This window comes from Nematolebias whitei, chromosome 7, assembly GCF_014905685.2.
Source record: "Nematolebias whitei isolate Nwh7 chromosome 7, NemWhi1, whole genome shotgun sequence".
NCBI classification, from domain to species: Eukaryota; Metazoa; Chordata; class Actinopteri; order Cyprinodontiformes; family Rivulidae; genus Nematolebias; species Nematolebias whitei.
In genome coordinates, this window is record NC_056504.1 from 4,523,584 (window position 1) to 4,536,850 (window position 13,267).

Here is a 13,267-nt window from a genome sequence, read left to right on the forward strand (position 1 = left end):
GCAGTCCAGGGGTGGGGCAGGGAGAAGAGACTGTCTGTTTGTATTTCACCAGTCACGTGTGCCACCGCGAGCCGCTCCAGCTACGCGAATCTAGCAGGAGTGACGCAAAGCATTGTCGGAACAAGGGCGAGGGGGTCTTCAGAATAAAAGTTTAGACTGGATATTTATATTTTGTCATGTTAAAAGTATTAGTAACCTTTGAAACCACCAGCGTGAAATTTTGAGAGCAATAAACAGCAAAACCCTTATTAAACAACAATTAATGGTCAGATTACATTAAATTTTTATTATTATTTTTAAAACACTTCATTTAAAACATTCATATTTACATGTGCCTCATAAAACCTAAAAAACTCTCAAATTTTGTTCAATTTACTTTGGAAGTCTGAACTAAAAAGAAAATAACATAATAATAAATATGATGATATATGTGTGTGTGTGTATTTATGTAACACATTTCCATCCATCCATCCATCCATCCATCCATCCATCCATCCATCCATCCATTATCTTCCGCTTCTTAGGGAGGTGCTTTGGAAAAATCAACATGCAGCTCCAGAATGTCATCATCTGTCAGCACTGATAAAAGAATGACAAAGAAAATGTATTAAGAGTGCAGCGCAGTATTTCAAAGTTTAGCACCAGTGCATATTAAATATCATGAAAATGGAACAGAGAAAAACAAAAGGAGTAAAGAGAGGACAAGGCTAATTATCTATATCTTTCCATCTTTGTCTTGGTACCTGCATTTGTTTAGTGTGTGCACAAACGCAGAAGGAACTAAATCAGGACTCTGCCAGTCCAGTGACATCTCACCCAGAAAGCGTAAGCGTTTGTTTATTAGCAACTACCTAACTAGCTAACAGCTATAAATTGTGGGTCTACGCTTTACAAACAACTGTTGATAACAAGAGTTTCTATTGAAATAAAAGAATAGACACACAGCCTTACCTGATATAAAATGGGCACCACAGACCCGTGCAGTCCAATCCACCCGTTTGACAGCCAGAAGCCACAGCCGCCTTCAGTGGCTCTGAAACAGTCGATTACCTCTTGGTATATGGTAGAATTTAAGACCGTCCTGTGAATACTGGTTTGAACAACCGTAAACGCAACAACCTGACATTTTGATTCTGATGATGGTACTTATTTAGTGTTAGATTCTGTGTTATGATGGAATACCGCCTGGGTTTACCATCCGAAGCAGTACTTCCGTTGCCACGATGCGCGTGCAGCCTTCTTTGTTTACCAACACTGAATGGGTCTATACCCACTACAAAAATGTAGACTACACCACTGGTTCAACATGTGCTGTACTTCTGATGATCTCATTCCTAATCTTATCCATCCTTGTCACTCCTAAGGAGAACCTCAACATCTTCATTTCTGCCACGTCTAGTTCTTTCTCCTGTCTTTTTGTCCATGTCTCTGTCTCCAGACCAGACAACATGGCTGGTCTCACCACTGTCTTGTAAACTTTTCCTTTGACATTTGCTGACACCCTTTTTTTCACAAATCATTCCTGAAACTTTTCCCCATCCACTCCATCCTGCCTGGACTCTCTTTTCACCTCTTTACCACACTCCCCATTTTCCTGAACAGTGGACCCCAAGTACTTGAAGTCCCGCACCTTTGTGACCTCTGCTCCTTGTAGCCTCATTGTTTCACCGGCCTCTCCCTCTCATTCACACACATACTCTGTATTTCTACAGCTGACTTTCATTCCTCTTCTTTCAAGTGCATACATCCACCTCCAAGTTCTCTTCCACCTGTTCCCTGTTCTCACTAAAAATCACAATGTCATCTGCAAACATCATAATCCGCGAGGATTCCTGCCTGACCTCAACTGTTAGTCGGTCCATCACCAGAGCAAACAAGAAGGGGCTCAGAGCTGATCCTTGATGTACTACCAACTCCACCTTGATGCTATCTGTCACTCCTATAGCACATCTCACCACTGTGCTGCTGTCATACATGTATCCTCATACATGGGTAGTGGTGGCACAGAGGTTAGAGAAGATGGACCTGTGATCGGAAAGTTGCAGGTTCAACTCCCAGTACCATCAACGACTAGTCAATGTGAAATATAAAAACTCACAAGATGCCCCAGAATTGACTAGTCAATTAGTCGAATAGTCTATTCAACCCCTAATTTGGACCCACCTGATCAATCTTTGCCCTCTTCTCCTTTATGTCATCCTGCTGAGGCTCAACCTTCTTCTGCAAGTCGCTCAACAGGAACTCAAGCAGGAACTTCAATTTTTCCAGGTCCTGGATCTTCTTCTTGAGATCAGATATGGTGTTATCCTGTGTGAACATGAATGAGTTTCATTTGCGCTCATTCTTTCTACATGTAGCATACAGTTTATTTTCTACCCACATTTATTGAAGCATTCATACAAATATAAAGTGGTTTTATGCACATAAAAATCCAACAAGGTTAAGTCAGGTACTCTGGACTGTTTCTTTATGTTGAAACATTTCATCTTTCATCCAAAAGACTTCATCAGTCAGAGGAGATGCAACAAACTCAGTCTTATAATAGCACCTTCCCATAGTGGGTCAACCAGTTTGATGGTGCTCAGATGATTTCTGGAGTCCGTCCTCTCCCCTGTCGACTCCTCTGAGGCAGACATGGCCAAAGTGTTTCAGAACATGAAAGTTCATGTTCAATAATCCAGGTAAAACATCCAACAAAGTTAAGTCAGTTCCTCTGGATGTTTTTTTTTGTTGTTGAAACGTTTCAGTGGGGGAGAGGGCGGATTCCAGAAAACATCTGAACACCATCAAACTGGTTGGCCCACTTTGGGAAGGTACTGTTTACAAGACAGAATTTATTGTGGCTCCTTGGACTGATGAAGTCTTTTGGATGAAAGACGAAACATTCCAACATAAAGAAACTCCTCCCTGGGCTGCCATCTTACCGTGGTGGAGGGGTTTGAGTGTCCCAATGATCCTAGGAGCTATGCTGTCAGGGGCTTTACGCCCCTAGTAGGGTCACCCAAGGAAGACAGGTCCTAGGTGAGGGACCAGTCAAAGTGCAGCCCAAACACCCCTATGATGAATAAAAGAATTGGACTTAATGTTCCCTTGCCCGGATGTGGGTCACCGGGGCCCCACTCTGGAGCCAGGCCTGGAGGTGGGGCACGCGGGCGAGCGCCTGGTGGCCGGGCTTTTACCCATGGAGCTCGGCCGGGCTTTTACCCATGGAGCCCAAAGAGGAGACGTGGGTCCCCCTTCCCATGAACTCACCACCTGTGGGAGGGGCCAAAGGGGTCAGGTGCAATGTGGGATGGGTAGTGACCGAGGGCGGGGACCCTGTCGGTATGATCCTCGGCTACAGAAGCTGGCTATTGGGACGTTGAATGTCACCTCACTGGTGGGGAAGGAGCCTGAACTGGTGTGTGAGGTTGAGAGGTTCTGGTTAGAAATAGTCGGACTCACCTCTACGCATGGCTCTGGCTCTGGAACCAGTTTCCTTGAGAGGGGTTGGACACTCTTCCACTTTGGAGTTGCCCCTGGTGAGAGGCGCCGAGCAGGAGTGGGCATACTTATTGCCCCCCATCTTGGTGCCAATGTGTTGGGGTTCACCCCAGTGAATGAGAGGGTGGCCTCCCTCCGCCTACGTGTGGGGGGATGGGTTCTGACTGTCGTTTGTGCTTATGCACCAAACGGCAGTTCAGATTATCCGCCCTTTTTGGAGTCCTTGGAGGGGGTACTGGAAAGTGCACCTCCTAGGGACTCCCTTGTTCTGCTGGGGGACTTCAATGCTCACATGGGCAATGACAGTGAGACCTGGAGGGGTGTGGTTGGGAGGAACGGCCCCCCCTGATCTGAACCCGAGTGGTGTTTCTGTTGTTGGACTTCTGTGCTAGGCATGGATTGCCAATAATGAACACCATGTTCAAGCTTAAGAGTGTCCATATGTGCTCTTGGCACCAGGACACCCTAGGCCGCAGTTTGATGATCGACTTTGTCGTCGTCTCATCTGATCTGTGGCCACATGTCTTGGACACTCGGGTGAAGAGAGGGGGGGAGCTGTCCACTGATCACTACCTGGTGGTGAGTTGGCTCTGATGGTGGGGGAGGATGCCGGTCAGACCTGGCAGACACAAACGTATTGTGAGGGTTTGCTGGAAACATCTGGCAGAGTCTCCTGTGAGACGGAGTTTTAACTCCCACCTCCGGGAGAACTTTGAACATGTTCCGGGGGAGGTGGGGGACATTGAGTCCGAGTGGGCCATGTTCCATGCCTCTATTGTCGAGGCAGCTTACCGGAGCTGCGGCCGCAAGGTTGTCGGTGCCTGTCGTGGCGGCAACACTCAAACCCGATAATGGACACCATCGTGAGGGATGCTGTCAGGCTGAAGAAGGAGTCCTATCAGGCCTTTTTGGCCTGTGGGACCCCGGAAGCAGCTGATGGGTACTGGCAGTCCAAGCGACATGCAGCTCGGGTGGTCGCTTAGACAAAAACACGGGCATGGGAGGAGTTCGGACAGGCCATGGAGAATGACTTCCGCACGGCTTCGAGGCGATTCTAGTCCACCATCCGGCGTCTCGGGGGGGGGGAAAGCAGTACACCACCAACACTGTTTATAGTGGGGGTGGTGTGCTGCTGACCTCCACTCGGGATGTTGTGGGTCAGTGGGCAGAATACTTTGAAGACTTCCTCAATCCCACCGGCACGTCTTCTACTAAGGAAGCGGAGCCTGGGGACTCTGGGTCGGGCCCTCCTATCTTTGGTGCTGAGGTCACCAAGGTGGTTAAAAAGCTCCTCGGTGGCAGGGCCCCAGGGGAGGATGAGATTCGCCCGGAGTTCCTTAAGGCTCTGGAGTTTGTAGGGTTGTATTGGCTTACGCGACTCTCCAATATTGCGTGGACATTGGGGGACGTTCCCCTGAATTGGCAGACTGGGGTGGTGGTTCCCCTATTCAAAAAGGGGGGCCATAGAGTGTGTTCCAACTACAGGGGAATCACGCTCTTAAGCCTCCCTGATAAGGTCTATTCGAGGGTTCTGGAGAGGAGGGTCCATTGGATAGTCGAACCTCGGATTCAGGAGGAGCAGTGCGGTTTTTGTCCTGGTCGTGGAACACTGGACCAGCTCTACACTCTTAGCAGGGTCCTGGAGGGTGCGTGGGAGTTTGCCCAACCGGTCTATATGTGGTTTGTGGACTTGGAGAAGGCGTTCGAACGCGTCCCTCGGGAACCCCTGTGGGAGGTACTCTGGGAGTATGGGGTACAGGACCCTTTGATACAAGCTGTTAGGTCCCTGTATGACCGGTGTCAGAGCCTGGTTCGCATCACCGGCAGTCAGTCTGTCGTAGTGAAGAGAGAGCTGAGTCAAAAGGCGAAGTTCTCAATGTACCAGTGGATCTACGTTCCTACCCTCATCTATGGTCATGTGCTTTGGGTTGTGACTGAAAGAACAAGATCACAGATACAGGCGGCTGAAATTAGTTTTCTCCGCAGGGTGTCTGGGCTCTCCCTTAAAGATAGGGTGAGAAGCTCGATCATCCGGGAGGGACTCCGAGTAGAGCTGCTGCTTCTCCACGTCAAGAGAAGCCAGTTGAGGTGGCTCGGGCATCTGGTTAGGATGCCTCCTGGATGCCACCCTGGTGAGGTTTTCTGCACACGTCCCACTGAGAGGAGACCCAGAGGAAGACCCAGGACACGCTGGAGGGACTATGTTTCTTGGTTGGCCTGGGAACACCTCGGGATTCCACCAGAGGAGCTGAAGCAAATGGATGGATGGATGGATAGTGGATGGATAGATGGATTATTGAGCATGCAACAAGACAATATCCATCCATCCATCCATTATCTTTTACCCGATTCTTCCATTTTGGGTCACGGGGGTCGCCGGTGCCCATGTCCAGCAATCACTGTGCGAGGGGCGGTGTACACCCTGGACAGGTCTCCAGTCCATCACAGGGCCAAAAATTAAGACAAACAAAACAAACAACCATTCACTCTCTCACTCACACCTAGGGACAATTTAGAGTTACCAATCAGCCTAACATGCATGTTTTTGGTCTGTGGGAGGAACCGGAGTACCTGGAGAAAACCCATGCATGCACGGAGAGAACATGCAAACTCCACCCAGAAAGGCCCCCGGACCGGGGTTTGAACCAAGGACCTGCTCGCTGAGAGGCAGCAGCTCTACCAGTTGCACCACCGTGCTGCCACTCAAGACACAAGATGGGTTAAGCAAATCAGTGACTACTGAACAGAAGCCTTTGGAGATTCTGATTTTAGTTTTTCACCTTGTCTTGGCTGGACTTTTCATGTCCAGATATCTGTCTCTTCAGGTCTTCATTGTCACCCTCCAGAGAGCGGATCAACCCCAGAAGACTCTGCTGCTCCTGCTTCAGCTTGTTTATGTCTTCACACTGGTCATCAATCTGTCTCTTTAGACTGTATAGCTGTGAGAACACAAACATGCTAAATTAATGAAAAAAGACAGAAAATCAGAAACATAACACAGAGAGAAATGTTGCTCTAAATATGTTCTCGTAAACATGCCACTCTAGAATTTCTTTATATTTACAGGGGGGATGCAGAGAACGATCAAGGGGGCTGTAGTAACTATACCCTGTTTGTAGGTGTCACTATGTCACTGACACAAAAATACACCACAAGTAGGAGACAACATATGGAGCATGCACAAAAAGCTTGCACAAATGTATAAATCACAGATGTAATAAAATACTAGACCAAGTGTGGCCTGCTTCTCTCATCATGCTGGTAGATAAAGCCAGCTGTACCAAGTTTACAGAAGCTACTGTGTTGGATTTTAGGGGCCAGCGTTGGTGCAGTAACAGTGTGGGGCTTTGGGGTCTTGCCCATTCTACTTTTACTTGTCTTTAAAAAAACGTGAAATAATTAGGGCAGCACGGTGGCGCAACTGGTAGAGCTGCTGCCTCTCAGCGAGCAGGTCCCTGGTCCGGGGGCCTTTCTGGGTGGAGTTTGCATGTTCTCTCCATGCATGCGTGGATTTGCTCCGGGTACTATGGTTTCCTCCCACAGACCAAAAACATGCATGTTAGGCTGATTGGTAACTCTAAATTGTCCCTAGGTGTGAGTGAGAGAGTGAATGAATGGTTGTTTGTCTTCTTTGTCTCTATGTGTCCCTGTGATGGACTGGAGACCTGTCCAGGGTGTCCCCCACCTCTCACACAGTGATTGCTGGACATGGGCACCGGCGACTCCCGTGACCCAAAATGGAATAAGCGGGTAAAGATAATGGATGGATGGATGTTCTGCCTTAAAAAAAGGCAGCATGGCGGTGCAGTTGGTAGAGCTGCTGTCATTTCATCTGTCACTAGTGTTTATAATTAGACTAGAGGTAGGTCTATGACGCCATCACTTTCAAAGGTTTGCACCAGTGCTGTTTACATAAAAATAGTAAGATTATTTCGCACTGGAACCTATTATTGAAAAATAATGTTTCGGGCTCCTAAAACTATGTGTGGACACCATGCTGAAAAAAACCCAAACCTTCACATGTTCACAAAAACCGCTTTTGTGAGGACAAGACCTTAGAATTGAGAATGTTTCTTTTAAGAACATGTAATGATTCATTTGACCTTTTTGATGATTTAACAGAAGCAACATTTGATTACATAATAAGAGCTTTAGTCACCTTTTGCATCATAATGCCAGTTTTTCCTTTCAGGTCTGTGTTGGTTTCTTTCTCTGAGTGCAGTTTTTTCTCAAACTTGATTTGGATGGCCTGGATCTTCTTCTCCTCAGCTTCCTCTGCCCGCTTTATCAATTGTTCAAACTCACAGATCTTCTGCTCAGCCTCCTCCTGACACTGTTTGGAAATAAGACCACAATAAAACCAAGCTGGACCAAAGAACTAGATCACAGCTTGGCCTCACCGTCCTGGTTGTGCTCCTTGTGACTGACCTGAGCCATGAGCTGAGTCTTCTCCTGCAGTTTGATTTCATACATCTTTGTGAGCTCCTCCAGATCCTGGGTTCTGCTTTCTTCTGCCAACTTCAGCTGCTTCTTATAGTCCTCCTGCATTCTTTCATGCTTTTGCAACAGATCCTGGTACTTCTCATGCTCTGCTGTAAGTGTTGCTGTATAGGATACCTCTGTTTATTTAAAAAAAAAAAAAACTTGAGTAGTAGCCATTTTGGTCAAACCTTAAAAACAAGATTAATGCAGTTTCATGCACAAATGCAAGATGATGACTCAGCTATGACTACATCAGATTTTAGCTCAACATCTGTCAAACTGACAGAAAAAAGAGGGCTCAAGATGGCGCTGATGATGTAGGCTGTGTCTTGGAGATCTCCCGTCAGGCCTGATGGAAAATTAATTTTTATAACTGCACTCTCGTTATTTTAGGGCTGGATTCTGGTTCCAAGACTGATATTGCTGAACCAACAAGCTGGTAAAATGGCCTCTAAGCACAAAAAATCTAAAGTTTTGCCTTCATCTCAACCGCGGCCTATTGCTAATGCTAACACTAAAGCTAACGCTTCGGACTGAAATAGTTACGTGATCATCTTCAAAGAAATAATCTGTCTGAAGAGTTTCAGTCAGGTTTCAGAGCTCACCACAGCACAGAAGCTGAACTGGTGAAAGTTACTAATGATATGCTCATGGCCTCTGACAATGGACAGGTGTCTCTACTGGTCCTGTTAGACCTCAGTGCTGCATTGATCATAATAATCTACTACAGAGACTTGAATATATTGGAATTACGGGATTGGCTCTAAATTGGTTTAAATCTTATCTATCTGAAATATTCCAATGTGTAAATTTAAATAACGAATATCCTGATACATGCTAAATAATCCAGGTAGAAAAATCTAAAAAAAGTTAAGTCTGGTACTCTGGACATTCAAAAAAACAAAACAAAACAAAAAAAAAATGTAGATACGTTTCGTCTTTCATCTGAAAGACTTCCTCAGTCTGAGGTGCTGTATTCAGCTCAGTCTCTTAAATAGCACCGTCTCAGAGTGGATCAACCAGTTTTGCTGCTGACAACCAAAACCAGCTGATCACATGCTCAAGAAGGACCATCAGCCTAACAATGGATCATTAGCACCTGATGGCTGTTTACTACTCACAGAGGGCTGAGTGATACTAGCAATCACAGCATTGTAAGAGGGGGACAGTTGAACACGGAGGCCTCCACCCCTGTTTAACGATGGACGGTTTCTTTTCACAAAGATGGCCTCCTTTACTCCTCTCTCAAACCATCGTTCCTCTCTGTCCAGGATGTGAACATCTTCATCCCTGAAAGAGTGACCTCTGGCCTGGAGATGAGTGTAGACCTCAGAGTCCTGGCCTGATGATGTTGATCTTCTGTGCTGGGCCATCCTTTTGGCCTGTGGCTGTTTAGTTTCCCCGATGTAAGACTGATCACCCTCCTGACACTGAACAACATACACAACATTACTCTGTTTGTGCCGGGGGACTGGATCTTTGGGATGAACCAGTCTTTGCCGTAATGTTTTTTTGGGGTTAAAAGACACTGGGACGTTGTGTTTAGTAAATAAACGTCTCAGTTTCTCTGAAACTCTCTCAACATATAGAATGACCACTGGTCTGGGTCTGGGTTCCTCCTTTTCACCTAATGGCTGACTGGAGTCATGTTTGGGTTTCTTCTCTGCTTTCAGGAAGGCAGAAGGAGAAATCCCACACAAAACAGGCTCTAGAGCAATGTGGATATCCTAACTGGGCCTTCCTGAAAATCCTCTGCAGGATGAAGTTGAGGATAGCAATCCATGACTTCCTGGTAGGCTACTGTATTTTTTCTTAACCAGCCTTATTACCAGTACTGTTCAGAAAAAAACTTTTCCTGTACGTATTTGTGTATGTTACCGATACATATTTAATCAAAAGTTACAAAATCTTCTGTGTAAATGTCTCACATTACAACATGGACACCCGCAGCTTACACACAAGCTATATATGTACAACATTATTATTATTATTTAAATTTAGTGGGTGCGGCTTATATTTGGGTGCGCTCATTAGTCCATAATTTACAGTAGTCTTATGGTAGCTTTGGAGGAGAGGCTGTCTGAACTGGAAGCTCGGCTCCGCGCTGTAGAAAAACCAGTAGCTAGCCAGGTCCCCTTAGACAGCGTGGAACCACAGAGACTAGCTCCCGTTAGCGGTCCTCCAGCAGACCCCGAGCAGCCGGGACCCCAGGCCAGCTGGGTGACGGTCCAGAGCAAGCGTAGTGCTAAGGCTAAGCCCCGAGTTCACCACCAACCCGTTCATGTTTCTAATCGATTTTCCTCGCTCAGTGACACACCCGCTGAGAAACAGACCCTGGTTATTGGCAGCTCCATAGTCTGAAACGTGGCTTTAGGGACTCCAGCGGTAATAGTCAAATGCATTCCGGGGGCCAGAGCGGGCGACATAGAATCTTATCTGAAACTGCTGACTAAGGCTAAGGCTAAATACAGTAAGATTGTTATTCACGTCGGCGGTAATGACACCCGGTTACGCCAATCGGAGGTCACTAAAATTAATGTTGCTTTGGTGTGTGACTTTGCTAAAACCATGTCAAACTCAGTAGTTTTCTCTGGCCCCTTCCCCAACCTGACCAGCAATGACATGTTTAGTTGTATGTCGTCAATCAACCGCTGGGTATCCAGGTGTTGTTCTGACAATGACGTGGGCTACATAGATAACTGGAGTTCTTTCTGGGGAAAACCTGGTCTGATGTGGAGAGATGGCATCCATCCCACTTTGGACGGAGCCGCTCTTCTTTCTAGAAATATGGCTGTTCTATTTCGTATAGGCTTCGCCCTTTAAGACTGTCGCTGGTGGGTTTATCCCTAGGCACGCAGCGCAGCACTGAAAACTTTAGTCCATGCCCACCTGCTGTGTGGGCCTTACCCCCAGTCTGTATAAATTACGGTGAGACAAGGTAATCATCTCCCGTTTTTTCTTCAGCCAGCTAGCTAGCACTGTCAGAAGAACGAAGAAGGAAAAGTTGTCCAGCTTTGACCGGCACAACCTTTGCTAAGGATGCCTGGTTCTCCGCCACGCCAGGTGGACTTTTCAGAGGCGGATTAACAGGTCTTTGAGGACCAGAACTGTTGCTGATTGGCAGGTGTTCAAAAACTTATTTGCAGCAGTAACACACAAATAAATTATTTAAAACATCATACATTGTGATTTCTGGATTTTTTATTTTTTAGATTATGTCTCTCACAGTGGACATGCACCTAAGATGAAAATTTTAGACCCCTCCATGATTTCTGAGTGGGAGAACTTGCAAAGTCGCAGGGTGTTGAAATACTTATTTTCCTCATTGTATACCTGGACCTATACCTGGACCTGGACCTATACCTGGACCTACCATTCTGTGTTTGTCTGTCTCTCCTTCCTGTCCTCTCAAACCAGCTGGTCAAAGCAGATGGCCGCTTGTCCTGAGCCTGGTTCTGCTGGAGGTTTCTTCCTTTTAAAAGGGAGTTTTTCTTTCCACTGTTGCCACTGTGCTTGCTCAGGATGGGAGACTGCAACGAAGCCAAGATTCAACTTGTCTGCTGGATTCATTAGATAGAGAACTTTACTAACTGGCTTTTTTATGTATGTGAATGTTCCTGTAAAGTGCCCTGAGACAACTTTGTTGTGATTTGGCGCTTTATAAATAAACTGAATTGAACTATCTTTGGAATATATGCCAAAACTCTTCACCCATCATCACTCATTTCACTGTTTGGGGTGGTCCCTGTGGATATGTCCTTCAGCAAATTTGAAAGGAATGTGATTGCCTTTGGCCCTCTTCTGGCCAGGAGGTTAATTTTGTGCAACTGGAAGGACCCACCCCCCCGGTTTATGTCCATTGGACAAGGGAGTTGATATCCATCATATCCATTTAGAAAAAATAAAATATACCCTGAAAGGGTCTGTCAAAAAAATTTGGGACACATGGAAGCTTTTTGTATTGTATGTAGAATGTATGTCAATGCCTGTTTTATTTGTTTGTGTATTTTTCACTGATCCAGTGTGGAAGGGAAGAGGTGGGGTGGGGTTTCTGTGTTCTGTGTTGTTGTTGTGTGTTTTGGGAAAAAAACAAAATTCAATAAAACACTTTGTTTAAAAAAAAATTGACAGAAAAAATAGAGACATTTTTTAGGTTGGCTAATGTAGATTATTTGTGTTGTCCATCTTGAATTTGGCTCCAAACATTCAGTTGTAGATGTAACATGTTCCTGAAATATTTTGCTAAGAGACACACACATGAACACACACACAGGCAAAACATGCCTTCTGTGGCAGATGATACTGAAGAGCAATGTTTTGGTATTAATGTTGTTCTTGTCTTACCTAAATCCTTCAGTTCTTCGGAATGCTTCATTGCAGTTTCTGCAGAACTCTGCTGATTCTCTAGTTCACTCTTCTCCATTTTTGCTTGCATGATCTACAGTTTAGGTATGAGAAAGGCAGGAAATTATACTCATAATACGCAGACTTTTAAATTGCCATTATAAAATAATAACAGTCGAGAAATTAATACAACCCAGAATGGCGTTACATAGATGTTTTCATTCTCTGAATAACTGAAGAAGGTCCCACAGATTCAGTACAAAAACACAGATGACGACTTTGTGTTTGACTAAAGCAAAAATCATAAAAGTCAAGGCAAACTGAGCCAAAAAAAAAAATAAAACTTAACCAGAAAAAACGCTTTTTTCTGAAAAATGCAGTACCCTGTGATGGACTAGCAACCTGTCCCGGGTGTCCCCCCGCCTCTCATACAGAGATGTGGGCTCCAGAGACCCCTTGACATAAAAAGGATTAAGCAGGTAAAGTTTGGTATTGATACCACAGTATCAGTACTTTACTGCTGTCACATTCACCACTCAGCTGGAGAGAAAGCAATGTAATCCATGCAGTGGTAATTTTTATTTTTAGTTAACTGTCCAGAGCCTTGTTTCTCATTGGTGTGTGGCAAAAATGCAGTATAAAGTTTTTTCATTATCAATAAATACCAGAAGAAGAAGAAAAAAGTCCGGTGGAAGGATTTTAAAGTGAACGATGATGACAAAAAAGAAAAACAGCAGTTTTTAGGAGGAGTGATGAGTTTCACAGCAGCACATGACATGACAGAAACAACAACATGGGAGACATCAGTTGTTTCAATTCGATTCCATTCAGTTTATTTATTTAGCCCCAAGTCACAACAGAAGTCATCTCAAGGCACTGAACATAAACATTTATATACATATATACATACATATATATATACATACATATATATATATATATATATATATATATATAT

General features: G+C 45.2%; 1 protein-coding gene across 1 annotated transcript in view; it reads right to left on the reverse strand.

Moving 5' to 3' along the window:
• cfap57 (cilia and flagella associated protein 57) overlaps positions 1-13,267 on the reverse strand; it is a 72,674-nt gene that overhangs the window by 12,054 nt on the left and 47,353 nt on the right. The window contains exons 12-16 of the mRNA XM_037679078.1: positions 12,310-12,403; positions 7,912-8,102; positions 7,643-7,816; positions 6,264-6,422; positions 2,164-2,307 (exon numbers count right to left, since the gene is read on the reverse strand). Of these exons, the coding sequence (XP_037535006.1) occupies positions 2,164-2,307; positions 6,264-6,422; positions 7,643-7,816; positions 7,912-8,102; positions 12,310-12,403 (762 nt within the window). The remainder of the gene's footprint in view (positions 1-2,163; positions 2,308-6,263; positions 6,423-7,642; positions 7,817-7,911; positions 8,103-12,309; positions 12,404-13,267) is intronic.